The sequence below is a fragment of the Condylura cristata genome, unplaced genomic scaffold, assembly GCF_000260355.1.
Source record: "Condylura cristata isolate star-nosed mole 26May11 unplaced genomic scaffold, ConCri1.0 scaffold00024, whole genome shotgun sequence".
Lineage (NCBI taxonomy): Eukaryota > Metazoa > Chordata > Mammalia > Eulipotyphla > Talpidae > Condylura > Condylura cristata.
This window is the reverse complement of record NW_004567125.1, coordinates 30685516-30708960: the sequence shown is the minus strand read 5'-3', so window position 1 is coordinate 30708960 and position 23445 is coordinate 30685516. Positions and strand designations below refer to the sequence as shown.

Genomic DNA, 23445 nt, shown 5'->3' with positions numbered 1-23445 from the left:
GTCAGGGAGTCTTGAGAAAACCATGGGATGGGCTCTAGTAAAACCCTCCTTCCCCCTAGGTCCCACTCCTTTTGTGGGAGAATCCGGTAATCTGGGGAGCTGTTAGTCTGACCTTTTAAAAGAAGAATCCTCTTTCCCCAACACACACCTCATACCCATCCCTACTTTCTCCCAAAACAGACACCAGCAAGACAGCATCCTGGTTATGGCTCCAACGAGGTGGGTGTGCCTGAGTTCAAATCCCAGCTCTGCTGTGTGGCCTGGGCAAGTCGCTAACCTCTTTGAGCCTCAGTTTCCCAACTAGATGGGGGAAATAATCTACTCTGCTTAGCTGAACCGAAGTGTCTTTTTGTTCAACGTTATTATCACTTGGTTTCAAGGTCACAGGTAATGCTGGGGAGGATGGGGTTCTGAACTGACAGTTGCCCTGTATTATCCATCACTGTGCTGAGTGAGTTGAGACGGGTCCCCTCGTCCTTTCTGGGACCCAGTTCCTCCTCTGGATAACAGGGATGCCTACATTAGCTTGGGGTATGGGGTGGGACTAAGTATCAATGAAGTTACTGGGTCCTGGAGTGACCTGGGGTTCTGAGTAGGGCAAGCCATAGACAGGGAGCATTTATGCAGGGATATTTAGAGTCACGTTGATGAGCTGCCACTACTATTAATGTCACCTTGGTTATCATTACTCTTCCTAGTCCTTGTCTGTGATTCCTTGAGGCTGTCACGAGGCGCCTTCCTCAGGAGCCCAGCAGTTCAGCCTGCACCCTCCTCCCTGCCCATCCCCTTCCCACCACCCTCACAAACAAGCCAGACAGACAAAGGAAGAAGAGACCGACAGACAGGTTCACAGAACACCCCCAAACTGCACGGACTACAGAGGTGGAAGGAAGCACAGGGTAGGATGGGGTGGGAGTGGGGTGGGGGAGCCAGACAGACACTGAGAGGCCGGTCTTACATCTGAGTGGCTTGGCAATTTCACCCTGCCCTGTGGAGAGAATCAGGAGGCGGTCAGAGTTCCAGTGGCTGCTGGGGGAGATTGTCAGTGGGACTTCCCTACCCCCATAAAGCACATTCCCACTCCCCAGCCCACGAGCTCCCTCCCAGGTCCTAAGTCTAATGCTAAGCCCCTCCCCAGCTGGATACCTTCCCTTGTTTCTAGGCTGGGGGGTGGGGGGGGGTTAGGGCCAGACTCCCAGACTGCAAGGAGGCAGAGGAGTCTAGAACAAGTCTTCCCCCTACCTGGGACAGGTTCCCACCCCACAGTCAGCCTGCCCTGGCGTAGGTGACTTGTGGAGAGAAGAGAGAGGGCTCAGGTCTCTCCTCCCCCAATTTCCAAGTCCTTACCCTTTCAGGCCCGCCTAAAGAATTGTACTACTAGGTATTACAAGTTTGCTCACCATGGGCACATCCCCAGGCACAACTGTGGGTGGCAGAGACTGCCCACACGCACACACCACACCTGGATCAATATTCAAACACACACAGCCAGAACTCACAAGTGAAATCTACTTGAACCCTTGCGTGTACACAGGCACACGCACAAACCCTATATCTTTAACGCCACGGGGGTGTACATACAGTGCCAGGCACTGTGCCCTTAGAGGGGTGGATGGTGGCCCACAGAGCAAGTTCCTGAAGCTGAGATGCCACCGTGAGCACACAGAAACACCCGCGAGTGCAGAGCAGTGGAAACTGTCTGTGGGCAGCCACAGCTCCACCTCCTCACAGCAGAGGCCTTTCAGAACAAAAACCAATCACAAAGCCAGGTCTTGGTCCAGAGGGCCAGTGCATAGGCCCTTTCGAAGCCACAGTCAGCTGAGCCCAGGACTGGGATGAGCCCCTTGGGTACTGCTGTGAGAGGGTGGAAGCTGGTTGTGTGGCTCACGTATGCGCGTGCACCAGCCCAGGACTCTGCAGACTCACCTTGTCTCTGATTCCTGGTATGGCTGGACTAGGTTAGGGAGCGTGCCTACTCCCCAGGACCCCAGCTAAACTTCCTGTTCATGCGCACACACGCGCACATGTGCTCACACAAACACTCAGACACCAGCGCTTGAGACCTCGGCGGAGACGAGGCCCTCATTACCTTTTCTAATCCCTTGCCATGTTTTCTCAAGAGGGTGCCCTGCAGAGACAATGTCACAGGGTGATCAACCTGGCAAGTCATGTGGGGCGGGGACCCAGGGAGATCACGTGTCCTCATGGGATGGGGATGAGGGGCTAGTGAGGAGAATGCATTGGGGGGGGTGCCCTGATGACCAACCCTTAACAGGTGGAGGAGACAGAGAGAGAGGAGACAGGAGAGAGATGATAGAGAAGCAGACAGATATAGAGAGATACAAATAGAGCTAGAGACAGAGGTGAGCCAGAGAGAAAAGAGAGAAGTCTCTGCCCAAATAAAATGCATTTACATATACTTTCTTGGGTCAACAGGAAAGCAAATAGGCGCCAAATGACAGACCTGAACTAGAACCTTCCTCCCGTATGTGTTTACTCTGTGGCTTTGAGCAGGCAACTCCTCCCCCCTCAGCCTAGCTTTCCTCACCAGCAGAATGGGAATAATGGATCCGCTGCGGGAAGGGATGCATGTGGTGGGTCAAAACAGCAGGGTGAGTGCTTGTAACGTTCTCTCTCACTCACAAAGGGGGGCAGGGGGCTTAAAGTGCTTTTTATCTATCTCCTTGTGTGTTCTGCAGACTACTACCAACAAGAACAAAGATGTTAGCGCTAATTCAATTGTCAGGTCTTGGTCAGTTCAGAGATGACTGCTTTAATGCATCACCCCATTTAATTCTTAGATAAACTCTCAGAAAGAAGATACAGTTAACTCCTTCATCCAGACCAAGAAACAGAGGTTTGAGGTGAAGGGACTTTCCAAGGTCACAGAGAGAGTGTGGCTGGGCTGGGATTTGACCCCAAGTCTGCCTGACACCAAAGCTGTCTCCCACTCGAGTGCCTGGCTGTGCCTGGGATTCATGTGTGTCCAGGCGGACTGCAGTGGGGCGGGCAGGAGTGGTCAGGGGCAAGCTCTGAGTAGGTGAATAGGGCCTTGGGTGGGGAGGACCTATATTTGGGGGTGGAGGGCTGCTCACAGGTCAGAATATAAAGGGGAGGTCAGGACTCCCTTGGCTTTTGCATTTCTTTTTTACTTTGGGGAGACCCCGCATATCCTGGTGGCATCTGAGCACAGGAACAAGGTTAAATTCCAGCTGAAGGAAGAGAGCAGAGTGAAGGAGGAGCTGGGAGGAGGCTAAGCCTCGGAACCACCGGCAGCCGCAGCTGCGGGGGCGGTGGGCGGGGCCTCCCTCCCGGGCCCACCCCCTCCTCATGCCCCGCCCCAGACAGACACAGGCACATCTAGGCGGAAGGGGGGACGGTGAAGGAGGGGGATGGTGGGCGAGGAGGAGGCGCTGGGCGGGTGGGGTAGGAGGTACAGCCACGGGTGGGCCTAGTCCAGACACAGAGCGGACGGACAGACAGACGGACAGACGGCCTCTACTTACGATCATCTGTCAGCCGCGATGGGGGCGGGGTGGCGGGGGAGGGGGGAATAAGTCACCATGAGTCTCCCCGGAAGGCCAGGGAGGGGGCGAAGATGGCACCCATGGGCAGACCCTGTGTCCCAGCCCAGCCCCATCCGCGGGTGAGCAGGCAACTGGATCTCCAAGCCTCCCCCACCACCTCTGCCACTAGATGGTCCAGCCAACCCTCCCCAAGGCCCCCTTGCCAGGGGTACCCTCCCCCTCTGTGCTGTGCCACCAGCCTGCGTGCCGTAGCTGCCCTCAGCCTCCATCCCCTTGTCCCTCAAGAACCACACCCAGCCACAACCCACAGTCCCCACTCTGACACTATCCACCCACCCCCAACTTGATCCCTGGGGATCATGGTCTCAGCTGTTCCCAGAAGGGTCCCAGAAACATGATTCTCCCTCTCTGGTTGGCTGTTGACCCCTGCTTGATCACTCAGACCTCGGCTGTTCTTCTTGATCTTTGACCTCAGAGAGCCCTCTGGCTCATTAGTCTCTGATCTTTGGAGTCTGTGATGTCTCCACTCTTTTTCTTTTGATAGACCCTCCGAGGCTCTCTGATGACCCTACTGATCCCTATGACCTATGTGACCCATGAATGGCCTTGAGAGAGCTGACATCTCTGTTTTCTGGGTGATCTCTGACCTCTGGATGACCCCTCGATCCACATATAGTCCTTTGGGTGTCATTTGCCTCTACTTGCTGTCTTTGACCTTTGAATAATTGAAACATAAACAACCCCTTTGACACCTGGATGACTTTTGGCTCGTCTCATGTGTGACCTGTGAGCCCCAATGCCTTTGGCACTCTCTGGGCTCCTGGAGGAAAGGCAGTACAGGTATCCCCTTTGGTCCCCTGTGGACCTCACCGTCTGGTCAGTGAGGGGTGGCAGGACGATGGTCTTTTCCATAGTGTTCATGACCAGCTTCCATAACTCCTTCAGTACTCGCTTCAGCACCGTCTTCTCACAGATTTTGGCAAAGAGAGTGAGGCTGGAGGCAAGGGGCATGTCTGAGAGAGGGCCTTGTAGGCCCGAACCCACAGAGCCCCTTCCCCTCAACACACTGGCAAAGTGGGAAGACATTCTATGGACAGGCTAGGGACACAGAGCCTTGAAAGGACCTCTGGGTGACCTGATGGAGCTACAATGTATGATGCACAGGAAGAGTAAACAGGGGGCAAACTGGAAGCGACTTCAATGTCTGGAAAGCCTGGGCCTTAGCATGAGGTCAGTGGGGAGCCATGGAATATTCAAGAGGGAGCGACACAGCCAGACTTTCCAATACAAAAGAATGGAGTGGGGTGTAAGTTGGAATAGGAAGGGGGGAGACCAGGGCTAAGAGGGGGCTGGAGCCATGAACAGGAGAAGAAAGTGATATCAAAAAGTGATACTGGCTTTAAAGAGATACTGCCAAAGAGTTTATGACGGGATGTATGGGAATGAAGGGAGAGTGTTATCCAGCAGGCTCTTTCCAACAACTAACACCCTCCCCCCCAACCCCATGCCTGGCTTGCCAAGTCATCTGTCCCACAACTTTCTTCAATGCGCCCTTCGTCTATTTTTCTATCCAACCATCCATTGCCATTCCTTCCTTTCTCCCTCCCAATTTTCCATCTTTCAACCTCTCCCGCCACCCACCCATATATCCACATATGCATGCATCCATCCAATCACCTACCCATCTTCCCATCCATCTAAATACTTACCCAGCCACATGGATATTCCCTTATCCATCTTTTCTCCATCTAGTCTTCCAAGTATTTATCTTTTAACCTATGCATCTATTCTGCTACCCATCTCTCATGTCCTCTATCCAGCCAACATTCACCCACATAGCTACTCTTTCTAATCCGTTGCCCACCCTTACATAGATCCCTTCATTCCTCCATCCACCCATCTAAACCATTCGACCACCACCCAGTCAACATACTCCAAGTGTCCTTTCCAGGCCAGCTGCCTGAGTGTCCAAGGCCCTGCCCACAGTCCCTCCCCGACTGGCCCAGTCTGGCTCACTTGCTGTCAAGCAGGTCCATGATGGGTTGCAAGACGTTGTCAGCATCCTGGGCCACGCTGCTGCAGGCACTGGCTGGCACATTGCCTGTGCCCTTCACCTGGCTAAGGATGTCACCCATCTGCTTGACACACTCCTCTATATGTGGCTGGAAGCTGGGGGCACAGAGGGAATGGGCTCAGAGCACTCTCGGTCTCCCAAAGAAAGGGCCACATGGGCTGATCTGCAGACCTTGACATTTTATTGTTAGCATCAGGGACTGGCAGATAGTAGCAGGATCTAGCCCCACTTTTCTCATTTTAATCACATAATCCTACCCAAGGACTATTATTATCATTATCCCCACCTTACAGACTAATAAACTAAGGCCCAGAGAGGTCTAATAACTCACCTAAGACAACACAGCTACTAAACCATGAAGCTAGGATTGAACTTCATCTAACTCTTTATCTAACGCTGAGCCTTACTGCATCTGCTGAGTCTCTGGATGTCCCAGGGATCTGGATTTTGTCCCCTCCCCTCTGCTCCCAGCCCTCGAGATGTTCCCACCTGGTAGCAAACACCCGGCTGAGCTCATCCAAGACATTGTTGAGTTTCACCTGGAGCTCCTTCAAGATGTCACTGGCCTCAGCATCCAGCTGAGGAGAGAGAGAGAGACATCAGGTCAGGTTTATGGGCCATCTAAATGTGCTGGGCATCTTCTCGTCTGATTCCTTCCCAGAGAAAGGGGTCCTAAGGGCTTGAAGGAAACTGAGGCATAGGCAGTTAAGATGTTTGCTTGGGTGTGAGGAAGTGGCTGATCTGGAAGTAATCAGGCATTAGCTCTGAGGTCTACAGGGCCGCTCCTCCTGGGCCCTAGCTCACCTCCTTCCCTCCCATGGCTTCAAACATCTTCTCTAGCTGAACTCGTAGCTGCTGAGTGTTGTTCATGAGGATGCAGGGCTGCAGATGTGAACAAAGCAGGGAGTCAGTGCTCAGACCCCCTTTTAAGGACCTCCCCCCTCCCTGACCGCCGGGGACCCCAAGATGGCCCTGGGCCTGGGCTGGAGGAAACTAGGGTCCCACACGTCATTTGAGATAGGAAGAGAGCCCTTGGGATCAGATTTGAAGGAGTGTTGGGGGGGGTTCTCTGGGGACTGGCAGGTGGTGGTGGGGGAGGAGCACACAAGTAACTCTGCTCCCCTGGGTGGGCTGGGTCTCCAGGAAAAGGGGAGTCCTTATCATGCATCCAAACTCTCCTAGATGGGTTTAAGGCTTTGAGTCCTTATTATGCATCCAAACTCTCCTAGATGGGTTTAAGGCTTTGCACACTCATATACACGTGCCCTGGAGTCTTTTCTCACAACCAGACAATCACATGGCCCCTCATCTCCATATCCCCTCCAGAGACACAGACACACACAGTCAGGCAAAACACACAGACATAGGTCAGAGCTCAGGGAATATTGGATCCCTAGGGGTGAAGAATGGGGCTGGGAGGGGACAGGACAGGGGCCCCCGCAGGTCACCACTTTCTCCTTCTCCTTGGAACAGTAGGAGGCGTAGTCCTTGGAGATGATGTCTGCATACTGGAGCAGCACGTTGCTGATGGTCTGGGGAGGAAACAGTGTGCGTGAGAGACAAGGCTAGGCTGAGCGGCCTGGTTACTAGGTCCCATCAAAAGCCACTAGTGAGAACAGGGATGAACTGGGATCTCTATTAGCACCTAAGATGGGCCAATGGGCTAAGCAAATTCTCTACCCATGATCACCACCACTGAGGGGAGGGTAACGAGGATTATTTGTATGTAAACTCAGTTCTTTTTCAGAGCTGCCAACTATCATATTAACCCTGCTTCAACCATATGATAACTGGATTCCAAATTACATCCCAGTTTCTACCTGCAGTCCCCAACATCAAGCCAGCCTAAAGCCAATCCAATTGAATCTCAACCCCGGTCCTCCAAATTCACCTAAAGGTTGACCCAAATGCTACATAAATCCTAAGACCCACTCCACCTCAATGCCAAATCAAATCCCAATCCTACTAGTAGCCCCAAGCCCAAATTCTACCCTCACTTACCTCTAAATGTCTAACTTAAAAAAAAAAAAGCTTATTTTTACATCTTTTCCAAATTTCTAACTTTTACCACAACCTGGACCTCAACCCTCAACCTCGACCTCAACCCAAATGTTAATCCCAACCTCTACTCCAATCTCTGTAACATTGCCAAACCCAACTTCGACTTCAACCCAAACCCAAACCCTGTCCCCAACTTCTATGGAACGATCAACTCCAATGCTGTGTTTGGGGTTACTTATTCCATTGACTTCAATTCCAATGCTATTAGTCTCAATTTTGATGCAAGTCCCTGCCTCAACCGTAATCCTGACCCTGTGATCCATTGACAACCACAACTCTGACCTTGATCGTGACCCCATTTCAATTCCATGCTCCACCTGAGCTGTATCCGCACCTTGGCAAAGCGCCTCATGTAGTGCCCCACAATCTGGGGGTCTGGGCACTCCAGTTTCTTGATTATTTCAAAACTCTGGTTGAGCTGGGAGAAGACGTCCACTACGGAGCAGGAGAACAGGGCATGCTCTGAGGTCTGCTGGAACTACAGCAGGAAGGGGGCCAGGAGGGAGGAGAGGGGGTCAGAGTGAACAATTCCCAGAGCCCAAGCCACCCCCCCAACAGGGAGACCCAGAGACCAACCATCCTGGAGATAAGATGGACAGATGTGAGGCTGACTTAGAGCTAAAAGAGAGATGGATGCAGAGGTCATGGGGGTGGGTGGGTGGTCATGTTTGATGAACTGACAGTCTCTATATGTTGAATGAACAAAAGACTCATTTCAACACCATGAACAAGACAAAGATGGTAAATATCTAAGGCTGACTTTTACTCCCAAGCTGCATCCTACAGCATCCAAAGGGAATGAGGCCACACTGGGCAGACTGGGACCTGGTTGAGGGTCAGCTTTCTTACCCCATCCTTCTTGTCTCGCTCCAGAGCCCCATGCAGGAAATCCCGGGACACCTCCTCATTCTCGTCCAGCCACTGGATGACAAAGGGCTCAAACCACCTTGAGTGGAGAACCAAGATGGAGTCCTGTGACTTCTCATTCCCCTCATCTTCTGCTCAAACTCACTTTGTAAATATGAGTGTTCACTCTGCTGCCGCCTTCTCCCATCAGGCCTCAGCCACTATACCCATGAATCAGACTGAATGGTCATTGTCAGAGGAAGGCCCAGACTTGTGGGGATCCAGGTGATAAACTGCCCACAGGCACGTGGGTTTACTCTGAGATTGAGACACAATACGTTCGGTCATTCGCAAATGGTGGCCACCACCCTACCCTTCAGAACAGTCCAGGAGTCAGACATCTTGAGCTTGTATCCTAGCTCTGTTATTTATCAGACCTTAGGAAAGTCCTCCCTTTCCTCACCCACAAAGTGAGAATTAAAACCCTTTAGATTCGGGCCCTCCTTGTTTGCGCAGCAGGTTAAAGCACAGCACTGAGAAGCTAAAGCCACTTCTGCATGAGTTCGATTCCCACCTGCCCCGGAGGTGATCCACATGGTGCGGCAGACCTCTCCTGACCCACCCACTGCTCCCCTCAGCAGTGTACTTCATCTATCTGCCAGTTCTGCTCCCCACTCTGTCCCTGGTGAATCCTCTCACTCTCTGCATCTCTGGCCTGTACCCCAGTTCTGTATGAATAAATAAATAAATCTTAAGAAAAAAAAACTACCCTTAGATTCATAGAAAGGATTAAATAAGAAGAGGTACATGAGGCTGCTCAGCACAGCTCCTGATACTTATAGATATTAACTGTCGGGCTACTGGAGTTCATAGTAGGATGACTAAGAATGGGGAACCTCGGGTTTGAGCCTCCGCTGAGCCCCTGGCACCCAGGGGGCCTGAGTAGATCAGGATCCCTCTCTAGGTCTCTGCCCAGCAGTCAGTGCTATAGTGCTGGTGTGGCTCAGGGCCGTGACTTACGCAGGATACTCAGGCACACGGTCCTTGAAGGCAGGAAGCTCGGCCACGTACTCATTGTAGAGCCATTTGACCTTGAAGTGGAGGTTCATGTAGTCGGCGCTCTTGCACAGACGATGCTTGTCATGCTCTGGGAAGGTGGGAGCAGAGGAGCGGGTCAGCCAGGAGGGTGGCCACTCTCTCGGCAGTGCCCATCACTGGTGTCCAATCTCAGTCATGAGGTGGCAGGGACATTAATGTACAACTGCTTGCAATGACCAGGCTGGGACACAGAGGACTTGGGGGACTCACCCTCCATAGCATACTTCATGTCCTGGGCAAACAGGTTCCACATCACTTCAGCACTGATTTTACCCACATTCAGCTCCTGGGGAAACCTGGTGAAGGTCACAGAAGGAGGAAACCGTGGCAGGTGGAAGCCAGAGGGCAAAGGCTGCTCTGGCCTTCTCAGCCGCAGAGGATAGTGAGGACAGGCAAGAGATCTAGATTCAAATGTCCTCATAGCTGCTGACTTGCTGAGTAACTGGAGATTGGGATCCTGCTTTTCCCTATACCTCCCACCCCTCCATCCATTCATCCACACACTCATTCCTCTATATCCAGTAATCCATGCATCCATCCACCCACCCATGCATCCATCCACCCACCCATGCATCCACCCATCCATCCATGCACCCATTCTTTTATCTATCCATCCATCCTTCCACTGATCTATCCACCCACCTATTCATCCAGTCATCCATCTGTCTATCCTTTATTCCATCCACCTTAAATCCCTGGCCTTAACTCCATATCTAAGTAACCCAGAGATGTTGACATCCCAGTTAGGGGCCCCTGTAGTGCTCACCTCATAGAGAAATAAAACATTCAGCTAAGACAGATGAAAATTCCACAGACATGTAAATCCAGGCAAAACTGTGTACACAATCACACAACAAATACTATCTATTCTTATATATGAACCTACACATGCCTGTAAAATTATACACATTTGCACACAGTGTTATTCACACAGGGAACTTGTTTAGATTATACCAGTAATTGTGTACATACACACAATTTTATGTTTATGTCTGCAAATTATGCCGTATTTCATCTAGGCAGAACATATCTACAACGGTCCCTACATATACACTTTATGTGTAATTAGACATCATATTCTTTACACCCAAGAAGCAAAATTGTGTGCGCACACACAGAATGACCTCCAGATAATTAACTTAGACACACACACACAACTCACTGATTGAGGCAGGGAGTGTAGGAATTCTTGTCTTCCTCAATGATGGACACTATAAGAGTGATCAGTTTGGACCAGAAGTCAAGATTCTTGATGCTGGGACCCTGTTCCTCTGGGGGAACTTCCCCCTTCTTGGCCTGGAAAGGACAGTGGGGACAATGGCAACAAGGAGTCAATGATAAGCTCATTATTGAAAGACAGGAGCTTGGTGAGGAAGGGGACATTTAACACGTGGGTGCTTTAGGTGGGAGGTCTATATAGAAATGAACTGAACTTATGTAGACTAGCCCAAAGAGGGCTCATGTAGTTCACGTAGTTCATGACATTTAATTAGGCTCATAAAACTGAATGGAACTGAATGTAGTTGAACAAATCCAAGCCCACTAAGCCAAATGGAACTTAGAGGAAAGCAAATAAGGCCCACTTAGCTTAACAGATGGCAGTTCTCAGATTTAATTTAATAGAACTGAACTTGGGCCAATTACAATGAATAGGGTAGAATTAAACTTAACTAGGTAGAATGAAACTCAAACTCAAGTGGATTGAAACTAATCAACTTGGCCATTGACCTAAATTAAAATAATGGAAATAGATCTATCTGAAATCAACCCAACCCAAAATACCTGGACTCATTCAATTTGATACAAATCAACCCAGCCTAACTACCTACTCAACTAATATACTAACATGCTAGCTGCCAGGTCCCCTCCCACGGCGCCTAAGTGAGAAATCCTTAGAGCTTGGCACGGTCAGGTACCGGGCACACGGGAGGAATACGTGGTCCTTCAGGAATAAAAGAATGGCTGATTCTTGAATGGTCACTGTAACTTTTGATTTGTTTCCTGATTCTGCTGACACACAACATACTAAACCAAAGAAATGTTATGAACACTGCGCTTCGTTCTAATGATACTTTTGAAAGAAATGTAGCCTCCTCTGTTCTTGATATTGATTTAACTCTGAGAAACTTTTCTATAATCTTTAATTCTATTAAACTATTATCTCCTTTACACCAGGTGGCTTGTGAAAAGAATTGAGAGAGCAATTAAAAGGATTAGCAAGGCATAAGTGATAGGGCATTTGTTTAGCACCACTGAACCTTGAATACACAGTGGTTTCTCAGGGCCCCAGTTTGGTCTCGGGCCCCTGACATCATCTCAGAAACAATAAAAAAATGTATTATCTGTCATGCTTCTATTGAAAGAATCATTGTACCCCTATATTTGCTTGCCAAGAAAAATTGTATAAATGCTCTGCACTCTTAAAAATAAATTATGTTCAGATATGCATTCCTAGAAGTCGTGTGTCTGTCACTCAACCTCATCCTTGTCCACTCTGTGCCAGAATTGCAATCCCTGAAACTTGTCTCCTGCTCCTGCTGTGCTGGTCTGCAGCAGCTAGCACCAACTCAACCCAATGTTAGTCAGTCAGTGGAAATAGGCATAGCTAAACTCAGGCAAAGTCAACTGGACTCAACCTCTCCTAACCTAACAATCCAGTATCTCCTAACTCAAGTCAATACAACCCAGTCAAGACACTTCAACTCAAGTAAATGGAAATGAATGAATTTTTGCTCAGTTAAACTCAACTTAATCCAACTCAGTTCTACTCACTAAAGAGCAAAGATGTACTTACTTCATCTAAACCCAATTCAATTAAGAGTGACTTAATTTTGACTCAACTGAATGTAAATAAGAATGAAATAAAGTTAGACTGAATTCACCTATCAGAAGCCCAAGCTGAAATTGCAGCCACATCGGGCCCTCTCACCTGCCACAATTTCTCCCTTCCAGTACAATTACCCTGGTTGCAAATCTCCAACTTATGCATTTTATCTTCTTAATGGAGATATGAGCCCTTTAACCTTTACTGATAATCCTGGGGCATTACACGTAGATAAACACATCAAAAGATCTCAAATAAATTGAGTTGATGTTAATAAAAATTAAGAAATTCAATTCAAGTAAACATTCATTTACTGTGATTCTATTTCAGGCACAGTGTACTATGCCAAACTCAAGCAACTTTAACTATAAGCAAATTTCCTTAGTACCTATCGTGTACCAGGTGCTGAAGTATACTTTACTTAAGGCTTACATCTCATTCAATCTGCTTAATTCTGACTCATGGACTTATCACCCATTTTACAGAGAAAGCTACTGAGACTCAGAAAAGTTAAATTGCTTGAGAGTGGACAGATGTGGGATGGGCTGGTATCTGGCTGGCAACTCCATTCCCTTCTGCCTCATCTAGAGTCCTCACCGGGTCTGTCTGGTACTCCCGACTGTAGAGTTCATGACAGTTGTTGAAGATGTACTCATAAGTAGAGTTGAGGCAGGCTTTCACGCAATCCTTTACCACCTGGCTGGCTCGGGGTGGGCTCTGAAGTTCTTGCACCTAGAGGGAGGGAGATGGGTATGGATGGGCACAAAAGGGTCAAGACTTGCCCAGGAGGTGGTTTCAAGTAGCTCTGGGTTCAAAGAAATGTAGTAGGTGAAAACAGGGTCACTGAGAAAGGGTTTTGCTGTCCAGGCGAAATGTTACTTGTTTACGAGCTAAGCATCCTGGGGCGCCTCCTTGACAGGCTAACAGGATTGAGTCTCCTTGCCTACCTTCATCCGAAAGAAGGTGATGCTGGTGAGAAGGTCCACAGTGGATTTGAGGTCCTGGAGTCTCTCGGGGCTGCTGGCTGGGAAGTTATTCTGTTAAAGGGGGAGGAAGGATGGGATTATGAGAGGTGGGGCAGGATGACACATGGAGTTTTAGAAGAGATACAAGAATCCCAAATTTACAGAGGTGGGTTGGAAGTCAATGAGAACACCTGGAAGCCATAAGGGGCCTGCTGGGATGCACCAAACACACTGGGCAAGTGCTGCCCATAGGGGGCCATATGTGGGATACTGTCCACCAGCTAAGGTGGGCCCTCAAATGTATCTATCACACACACATGTGCATGGGGTCAAGTCCTCATGCATGCACTCCTCACCCGGTACATAGAAAGATCGATCCTCAGGGAATTATGCAGCTGGTCCAGGAGCTTCACAAAGCGCTCTTTCTGAGGAGGCAGGGAAGAGGGAGGATGGGGTCAAGTGTAGCAGCTAATGGGGGCTGTCATATTTGCTGAGTTCTTACAGTACACCCCATCCACCATTGAGCTGACCCCCCATAACATGGCTCCCATTCTACAGAGGTACAAACTGAAGCTCAGAGAAGGGAGGTGACTGATGCAAAATCAATAGCAAATCAGGTCCAGATCGGGGACCTGGGAGCTGTATCGGGACTCACCAGCACAGAGTCAGGCTCTCCCTCATCCCCCAGCCCGGGCCCCTGGAACTGACCCCAAAGTTGGAGGCGGCAAAGCGGGCCCCTGGAACTGACCCCAAAGTTGGAGGCGGCAAAGCGGTCAGAGGCGGACACATTGGTGGAGGCGGTGGTGTGCGCATAGTAGGCGTTGATGTTGGCGAGAAGGGTGCTCATGACGGCGGGCACCCCAGGGCACATGTACTTGGAGGAGAGGCAGGCAAAGTGGCTGGTGGGAGGGAGCAGGAGGCAACTGGGTGCCATGTCCAGTCAAAAAGTCCTTGTTCTCCCAGAATGCCTCCAATACACCCCCAACCCCCCAAAACCTTTCCCTTTGTTTGATTCCACCCTCCATGTTTCTGTCTCCTCTCTGAGTTGTCCTGTCTATCGCTGATTTTTGTCCCTGTACTCCAGTCAGGAGCGATGGCACTTTCCTGACTTCCAGGAGAAATACCTGAACACCTCCCAACCCACTTCCTCTCTGACTCCTTCCACCCAGGTCTGCCAGGACTATTAGGTGAACCCCTGCCTAAGTTTCCTGTACCCCTTGTCCTCATGTCCACCCCAGCCTGCAGCCTCACGTCATGGCTTGGTAGATGGACTCAACGCCGTAACGCATGGCAAACTCATCCACGATCTCCTGGGCTGTCTCATCGTAGTAAACCTTCCAGGCGTCGTCACCTTTGGCATCTGGGATCTTCACGACCCCATTGTTCTGCATGTCCGTCACAAAGTGGAACAGGTTCTGCCACAATAGGGAGGGTATGTCACAGAGTGCCAGAGGACAGGAAGTTTCAGAGATCTTAGGTTTGGGTGGCTTTCATCATCCACCATTCTGCTAATTCACTAACTCATTCATCTCTTCTTTCACTCATTCACTACCCACCGTTTTCACCCAACTACCCAAAACTTCACCTATCCACTTATCAATCCTTTCGTTAATTAAGCCACATAGCCACACATCCACCTACGTACACACTCATCAACCTGCCCAACCATCCACGTACCAAGCCCCCATCCATTCAACTACCCCAAAATACACCCATCTGTTCTTCTGTACTTCCACGAGTTCAACCACACATCCATCTGCTCATTCCTCCAACTGTTCCTTTAACGTTTTATCTACTCATCACTCATTTCCCATTATCATTTATTCTTTCAACAAAATGAGTTCTCTCCAGAAGCCCTCAGGCAGCTAGAAGGGACAGCTCCAGACACAGACAGCTCATTCCTGATCACCCAGGGCTGGCACAGATGGAAGAATCCAGAGCTGGGTAGTGAGAGTTGACCTGGAGGTCTGGGAGGGCTTCCCAAAAGTTTCCTAAGGTCCCCTGACACTGGACCTTGATGAGTGTGCAGAGGGAAGGGCAGTGGAGTCCCAGAGACCCTGGGGAGCGTGGACATGATGTGGCTGGAGGAAAGTGGAGTGGGGGCAGGCAGATAGCCCATGGGAGATCACAGTGAGCCTGGAGGATGGGCACAGCGGGCCTCACCTCATGCAGACAGGTGTACTGGACATGGTAGGGGGCCACTTTCTCTTCGCCTTTGATCTCCACACTGATATGTAGCCGGATGGCACCAGACACAGCAGATTTGTCAGTTCTCTTGTCTGTGAGGCAAAAAGGGGTGACAGTGTGAGAACTTCCCGGTAGAGTCCAGGATTTTTTTTTTTTTAGTTAAGATCTGGTGTCTCTCCTCAGATTGGCTCCCTGGGCTTGTGTCTCACCCTTGAGGCTAGAATTCCTTACTCTGTTTCACTCTTTAAACTGGGGTCTCAAGCGTTGCTTCCACACTCAAATTCCTGGTCTGTGTATCCCTCTTCACACTAGTTTCCTGGAGACTGAGCTCCCCGCTGATCAGACTGCCTAGATCTCCTCAGTTGCTGACTCAGGACACTGACTCTCTCAGCCTCAGGTCTTACTCCCTGCTGCCTCTGTCAAAATGGGATCTCTAGGTTTCCTCCCACCAAACTAAGCCATTCCTAGGTTCTGTTCATCTTCCTCTACTTGGGTTCTTCCTGCTCCTTCAGCTTGGGCTCACAGACCCTGCCCCCCTGACCCCCATCAGATGGTGCCCACAGATCTACCCCTCTTCTTAAAGGGCTCTTGGGTCTGTAGCTCAGATTAGGATTCCCAAGTGACAGCTCATCCCTCACACTGGATTCTCTAGTTCAGCCTTCCTTCTTAGGTTGAATTTCTGGGTCTCTGAAGAGTAGAATACCCAACTCTTGCTTCCTGACTCAGCCACGAGCCTGGGATATGGCTCATGGGATATGGCTTACCCTCCAGATTGAGCAAAGAGGTTCTTGGGTGGTTCATCCTCTTCACAGGGTGCCTCCTGCCCCCTTCAAATTGGGCACAGAGACCCTGCCTGCTGCATCATCGGCTCCTAGACTGACTCCTCCTGACACTCCCCCACCCCCAGCAGGATTCTGTACTTTGACGCCCTGGGGCTGCCTCCCCCACAGAACACCACCTTCACTCACCCAGGTTGTACCACACGTCCATCTCGCCACTGAGCGTCCGCACCTCGATGATTGTCTGCCCAAGGAAGTCATCGGATTCCCTCTTGAACCGCTGCTTCACTCGGGATTTTATGTCATCATCCTCATCCCAGACACGCACCTTGATTCGGTCAGAGGAGTTGTGACATTCACTGCAGAGGGTAGGGGAGAGGCCAGGATGTGTGGGCCAGGCTGAGAGACCCCTCTGCCCTCCCCAGTGGGGAGCTCCTCGTGGGGGGCCAGCGGCCCTGCCAGGCACTTACAAGTGGAAGTTCTCCTCCCACACTGGGTTCAGGTTCCCATAGATGGTTTTTGTGCGTTTCTTGGTCTTCCCCACCTGGACAGTGACATAGGGGTCACTGGATCCCGTCTTGTCTTTTGCCTGCAAGCCCTGGGCACAGACCACTGGAAGACACACAGGACAAATACAGATTTGGGCTCAAGGACTGAGAGATGCCCTGAACAGTCACTGACAGAGCTCTAGCCCACGTGCTGGATTGCTCTGATGCAACTGGAGAGACGTCTTTGCTCTGGCTGCAGGAGCTTGTGGGCACACCCAGTGGGAACCCTAGGCTTGTTGGAGCCCTCAGCCAGCCAAGGATGGGAAGGTGCTCAACTGTCACCCTTGGGGTGGAACAGCCCGGGGTGTGTGCTCTGTGCTGTCCGGTTCCCCCACTTCCACCCCCCTCGCAGGCCACTTGCTGAGTTGGCTCAGCCCCCTTGGCAAATGTCTCCCTGCTCACTGGTGCCTCCTGCAGGGCTCCTTTCCTCCCTCCTCTGTCTCCCTCCTCCCTGGTGCTTTCTGTGGCCACCTCCCAGATACCCAATTGTCCTGAAATCCTTATCGTGGGGTCTGTTTTCCCAGAGAGCTAAATGAGGTTAGGCATGGAAACACACCTCCAAAGCCCTGGCCCCAGAGTAGGAACTCTGCTGGGTGATTTCAACACTGTCCCTAGTGGCTCTGGGGAGAAGTGAGCCCCAGTTGCCATAGCATCCGTAGCCCCCCCTTGACGCCCGGGTGTCACTGGGATTTCATTTCCCAGCCCCACAGGCACTTCCTGGGGTCACCTCCGGAGTAGGCATGCACCCTCGATGCTTCCTTTTGGGTCTGGTTCTAGGGGCAAGGGCTAACAGTGTTGGGCACACACATGTAGAAGCATACATGTCCGCCCTTGGACGCTCGTGCACACACGCAGTGGCATGGAAGAGACAAAGACATGCTGAAACATGCAGCAGTGGGGGGCGCTGGGACACTGGAGGGAGCAGTGGGGGGCCGGGACACTGGAGGGAGCAGTGCGGGGCCGGGACACTGGAGGGAGCAGTGGGAGGCTGGGAGCAGGTGGCAACTGAACCGTGGCCACTGTGGCCTCACCGGTGATGCTGATCTTGGCCGACCACTTGGACGTGCCGTCCAGCACGCTCTGCTTGACCGCCTTCATCTGCTGCGTGTGTGCTGTCTTGGTCACAGCGAATATCTCCTGGATGAGCTCGAAGATCTCGGGCTTGTTCCGCTCCCGGATCTTCATGCGGTCCTTGAGCACCATGATGATGTTCTGGGTTCGGTCCTCCGCTCCGTGCTTGGAGCTCTTCTCCGCCGCCCCTGCCAACGTGACGCCACCAAGTCACCGTGGGGAGCGAGACCCTGGATGCCCACGCCAGAGCTTCCCTGGCTGCACCACTTGCACCTTCCACTGGGGAATTTAGAAAATCACCCCCAGAGCTAGGGCGGCCAGCGAGGGCTCCCTGAATTCCCCCTTTCACAAGGCCTTACATCCTTCAGACCAAGCTATCTCTTAGCCTCTGCAGCCCACTTCTCCCGTTTCCGCCTCCCCTAGAGTCCCCTTCCCCATGGAGCCCTTTCCCCCAACAGACACCCCTTAGCGGGCCTCCCTGGGGGCACAGGGGCTGAGGCTCAGTCTAGCACCCTATCACCCTGGTGGCCTGAGTTGAATGCCCCAGCCAGGGAGGGGGTTCACATACAGCACAGCAGACCTCCCCTGTGCCCCCCACCCCCACCAGTAGTAAGTTTCAATCAATCTGCCTGTTCTGCTCCCCGCTCTGTCTCTGGTGAATCCACTCACCCCTGCACCTCTGGCCTACACCCCAGTTCTTTTTTTTTTTTTAAGATTTATTTATTTATGCATACAGAACTGGGGTACAGGCCAGAGGTGCAGGGGTAGAGGTGAGAGGATTCACCAGAGACAGAGTGGGGAGCAGAACAGGCCGACTGACGAAGTACACTGCTGAGGGGAGCAGCGGGTGGGTCAGGAGAGGTCTGCCGCGCCATGTGGGTTCAGTCAGGTATGGAACTCATGCTGAAGTGGCGTTAGCTTCTTAGTGCTGTGCTTTAACCCGCTGTGCCACCAGGGAGGACCCCTACACCCCAGTTCTTATATACACAAATAAGCAAAATATCTTAAACACACACCCTACTCTCCTCTGGCACTGCTCTACAGCTCTGAGCCACAAACCTTTAATAAGCTAACCCTGACTCATTTTTCTACCTCATAAAATCAGCCCCTGGCAGAGTTTAGCTGGCCCCAGGGCCCGCCCCACCCTCTCTGACCCTCTCCTACCTATCTTTGGGTCCTCTTACCCCCAACCCTGAAGCCGGCAGCATTGCTAGTCCCCACCCGGCTTCCAGGGGGCCCCTGGGAGCCCCACACAGCACCCCCCACTCCGAGTCCCCTCCAGCCCTCAGGCTCCCTCCCAGGCTTCCAGTTCCTTCCTCCCCGTCCATCCCGCCGGCTCCAGCCCGGCCTGCCCTGCCCTGCCCTTCCCAGCCGGCCGGCCCGGTGGAGCTCACGCTGTAGGCAGTCTGCGTTGAGCAGATCCTGGCACTTCTCGTGGCACTTGACGCCGCACTCCGTGCAGCGCATGCCCTGCCGTGCGATGCCCCACAGCAGCCCCTCGCACTCGTAGCAGTAGGTGGGCGTGGTGGCCGTCCACACCTCGAAGTTGTGCGGCGTAGTGCATGAGATGGGGTAGATTAAGGCTTGCAGGGTCTTCTTGTAAACGTGGTTTTTCTGCGGGAAGGAGATGGTGGGATGGGGTGCAAGGCCCTAAGCTGGGGGCACTGTCCTGTTCCATCCTCACCCTCATGCTGAGTCCCAGCCCCTCCCCCAATGTCAGCGTCCATGGTTCCTGTACACTGAAGGTGCTTGCTGGATGTCCAGCTATAAGGCCTTGGAAAGTGAGGAATGCCTGTCACTGTCACATCCTTCTCTTGCCAGGGGCCTTGGCCCAGAGGACGCAGCCACACCTGGCCCCGGCCCAGAGAGGGAGAGGTCCCCCACTCACCAGCTCCTCGTTGTTCAAAGTGCTGGAGGCCAAGGCTGAGGTGATGCCGGCTTTCCTGGACTGGACCAGAGACTGTGGGGGTGAGCGGGTAGAAAGGAGGGAGTCACAGAAGTTGATTGACATCCGTGGGGTTGTGACCACAAGCAGAATCCACAGCCAGGATTTGGGTCACCGGAGCAGAACCAGCAAAGAATTGGGAAGTAACAGAGTGCTGGGTTAGAAGGAACCCTGGAAGGTGAGCAGCTCCTCTCTCATTCCCGCTCCCTCACCCCACCCCAGACTAGACCTGCTTGGTCAGTTACCAACCACAGAGCACAACTGCCCACCCCACCAAGAGCCATGGGGGAAGTCACTAGGGGCCCTCCTCTCCCCCAGTGAACTGCGGGAGGACAAGGCAGGGCACCCCCCCACTAGTGCCCATGTGTTGGGGGAAAGCTGGAAGATCCCACTGGGGGGACCTAGGGAGCAGATGGGGCAGGGCTCAGGTCTCCGTTACTCACCATGGCCTGAAGTGTCCATGCAGCACACGGGGCAGAAAGGAGACCTCATTAGCGCCAGAGAATGCCTCACCAGCCCCAGCCCCAGGCCTGCCAGGAGGGGAGGTCGAGGCCGGGGCAGCCTGCGGTGGTAGGCTTGCCCTGCTGGGGGAGGGCTGTGCTCACCAGGTCGCTGACCAGTGGGATGGGCTTCCTCTTTCGGATGTCCGGCATGCTGTCTATGATGATGAGACCACCTCCAGGCCTGCAGGACACACAGATAGGACAAGGGTCAGGCCCCTCCAGAAGACATCACCAGTGCCTGAGCAGGGCATGGCCTCCCTGGATATTAAGGGTGTGTTGTAGCCCCAGCAATGATTTTGGAACCCTGTTAGATTGCAGAATTTTGGAACTGTGGGGAGAATGACTTTCTGTTGCTTTAAGTCATTCATTTGTGGTCATTTGTGATAACAACCTGGAAAGACACTCGGCCTCAATTTCCACACCTGGGAAATGGGGAGATGATGCAGTAGCCCATATGAGGAAGGAAAACTGAATTAAGGTTAACCTAAATAATGCACAAAATACCAACGAAATATTCGTGCTCAGAAGTGGAAATGTATGTGTACAATAGTATTCCTTGCCCATGGGCACCTGTCTGAGACACCCAGTGGATGCTGGTAACTGGGTTGCATCAAACCTTGTGCATACCACGTTCTCTCCTATAGCCTCAAATGCATGGTGATTTAATGTATAAATTAGGCACACTCAGAGATTAACAACAGCAACTAATAGTAAAATAGCACAATTACGACAACACACTAATAAAAGTGACACGATCATGGCCTTTCCCTCAAAATATCTTATTTTAGGAATTTAGATTGGGACTGACTGCTGGTGACAGAAGCCTTGGAAGGTAAAAACCCAGATGGGGGGAGAGCACCATATCTGATTTCAAAGCTGATGGGAAGAGGGTCTGGAAACACGGCTTGCTTGCATTACTGCGGCTTGGTGGCCTGCACAGAGGCCCCAGAAAAAGCAATGCAGCAGGTGCCCCTGAGCTGCCCACACTCACTTTGCAGAGAGGCAGGCACCGCAGACAATCTGCAGGTGTGGCTCTTCTCCAGAAGTTCCCTGCTGGCTAGTAAGAGAGATGCCAGGCAGCCAGGGACAACGGATAAGCCCCAGCTCCTGCTCCCTGCAGGAGCAGGCAGAGTCTCAGTGGCTTCTGAGCATCGCTGCTGGTGGCTCCCCAGTCTGGTCGGGCTCCCCCAGTCTGGTTCGCCTGCCTCACAGGTTTTTCCTGGAGCACTTCCTCCTAACTCACACGCCAGAACCCCTCTCAGTTCCTGCTCCCACGGCTCTCTTCCCAGGACACCTGCTCCCAGTTCCTGTCTCTCCCCGGGCTATTTTAGAACATTCCTGTAACTTTAAAATGTTTTTTGCATTATCTAATCTCACCATCCAAATGCTGAAAAAAAGCACTGCCGAAAGTTAGTAACTTGAGAAGTTAGACCAGGCAGAATATTCCATGAAAGCCCAGACAACTCTCATTATGAAAGAGCCAGCAACCAAAGCAACAATCTGAGAAACTTAAAAGCAAAAATTGAAGCCACAAATTTACTGTAGCCCACAGATTCCATCTGTGTCTCAGACTGGGGTTCTCTAGATGCCCCCAGTTTCACCTGCTATTCTGGCCTCATACCCCAGGTATGAGATTCCATCACAGTGGCCCAGTGTGAGAAATAGGTTTTGCCATTACCTGACATTTTATCTAGGGGGAAAGTGGTACTGAATCATGCTGCTCTTCTTGGACTCAGTTTCCCCTTCCATTAAATGGGAGTAGCTTTCCACCATTACCACCAGGGAGTGTTGTGAGGATTCAACAAGTTTCTATGTCTATTATACTTGTGATAGTGGCTACATTATTTCATCTGTCTCAATCTGGGAACTGATTATTTTTTTAAAGGTTTCTTTTTAGGCCCTCCCTGGTGGCGCAGCGGGTTAAAGCACAGCACTGAGAAGCTAAAGCCACTTCCGCATGAGTTCGATTCCCGCCTGCCCCGGAGGAGATCCACATGGCGTGGCAGACCTCTTCTGACCCGCCCGCTGCTCCCCTCAGCAGTGTACTTCGTCGATCTGCCTGTTCTGTTCCTCACTCTGTCTCTGGTGAAGCCTCTCACCGCCCCTGAGGCTCTGGCCTGTACCCCAGTTCTGTATGCACAAATAAATAAATCTTAAAAAAAAAAAAGATTTCTTTTTACTTTATTTATGCATACAAAAACTGGGGTGTGTTTTAGCCCAGAGGTGTGGAAGTGAAAGGATTCACCAGAGACAGAGTGGGGAGCAGAATAGGCAGATCGACTGAAATACACTGCTGAGGGGAGCAGTGGGCAAGACAGGAGAGGTCTGCTGTGCCTTGTGCCACAGAGGCCAGTGATAGTTTGATAGCTCTGAGACTATAACCCGGCATTGCTGGGGAAGCCCTTTCTGGGGCCTGTTTAACTGGAACTCCCTCCTGCCCTTCCTGAGATACTTAGTGAAAATCAGCCTGTAGCTCTGGGTTCAAAACTCCCTCCCACCTCCAAGATTCCATTACTCACCCGCCTTTGAACCACAAGGATTTGGACATCTCTCCTTCTCCCCGGGCCTGTGGGGCAGACAGACAGAGATAATCAGCATGGCTGCCCTTCTTCAGAGCAAGGCAGTCTCCACTGTCACTTCTGTCTCTCCTTTGGGCGTGGAGCGACAGGGCCAGGAGCCCTCCCTGTATGTCCGGAGGGAGCTTGCTGACTTTCTCTAAGCTCAGTTTATCCATCTGTAAAGTGGGCAGTGAGAAGATACTCTGCCACTAACCTCAGAGCGCCTTCCTCACCTCCTCAGAGGACTCGTTAACATCATCTCCAGCAAGAGCTCATGCTGTCTAATAATGGGGTTCTCTAGACGCTCCCAGTCTCACCTGCTATCCTGGCCTCATACCCCAGGGCCTCTGCCTGAGCTGAGCCACCTGCCTGTCCTCCCATCTTCTGCACCAGACCAGCCTCCATGCATCCCTCCCATCTCAGTGTGAACCCAGAGTTGACACTACCTACGTCCTTTGC

General features: G+C 51.7%; 1 protein-coding gene across 3 annotated transcripts in view; it reads right to left on the bottom strand.

The window, feature by feature from the left end:
- UNC13A (unc-13 homolog A (C. elegans)) overlaps positions 1-23445 on the bottom strand; it is a 66079-nt gene that overhangs the window by 15666 nt on the left and 26968 nt on the right. For 2 of the 3 annotated variants that reach the window (XM_012729030.1, XM_004688626.2), the window contains exons 12-38: positions 22948-22994; positions 20531-20609; positions 20369-20374; positions 19869-19940; positions 19375-19594; positions 17941-18168; positions 16832-16973; positions 16551-16720; positions 15559-15674; positions 14647-14810; positions 14144-14294; positions 13752-13820; positions 13378-13467; positions 13028-13162; positions 10769-10902; positions 9817-9902; positions 9529-9655; positions 8512-8608; positions 7997-8140; positions 7050-7133; positions 6406-6483; positions 6091-6179; positions 5544-5696; positions 4398-4521; positions 3507-3512; positions 2090-2128; positions 959-988 (exon numbers count right to left, since the gene is read on the bottom strand). In XM_012729030.1, the coding sequence (XP_012584484.1) occupies positions 959-988; positions 2090-2128; positions 3507-3512; positions 4398-4521; positions 5544-5696; positions 6091-6179; positions 6406-6483; positions 7050-7133; positions 7997-8140; positions 8512-8608; positions 9529-9655; positions 9817-9902; positions 10769-10902; positions 13028-13162; positions 13378-13467; positions 13752-13820; positions 14144-14294; positions 14647-14810; positions 15559-15674; positions 16551-16720; positions 16832-16973; positions 17941-18168; positions 19375-19594; positions 19869-19940; positions 20369-20374; positions 20531-20609; positions 22948-22994 (2880 nt within the window). The remainder of the gene's footprint in view (positions 1-958; positions 989-2089; positions 2129-3506; positions 3513-4397; positions 4522-5543; positions 5697-6090; positions 6180-6405; positions 6484-7049; positions 7134-7996; positions 8141-8511; positions 8609-9528; positions 9656-9816; positions 9903-10768; positions 10903-13027; positions 13163-13377; positions 13468-13751; positions 13821-14143; positions 14295-14646; positions 14811-15558; positions 15675-16550; positions 16721-16831; positions 16974-17940; positions 18169-19374; positions 19595-19868; positions 19941-20368; positions 20375-20530; positions 20610-22947; positions 22995-23445) is intronic. The other variant, XM_012729031.1, reaches the window with a different exon arrangement.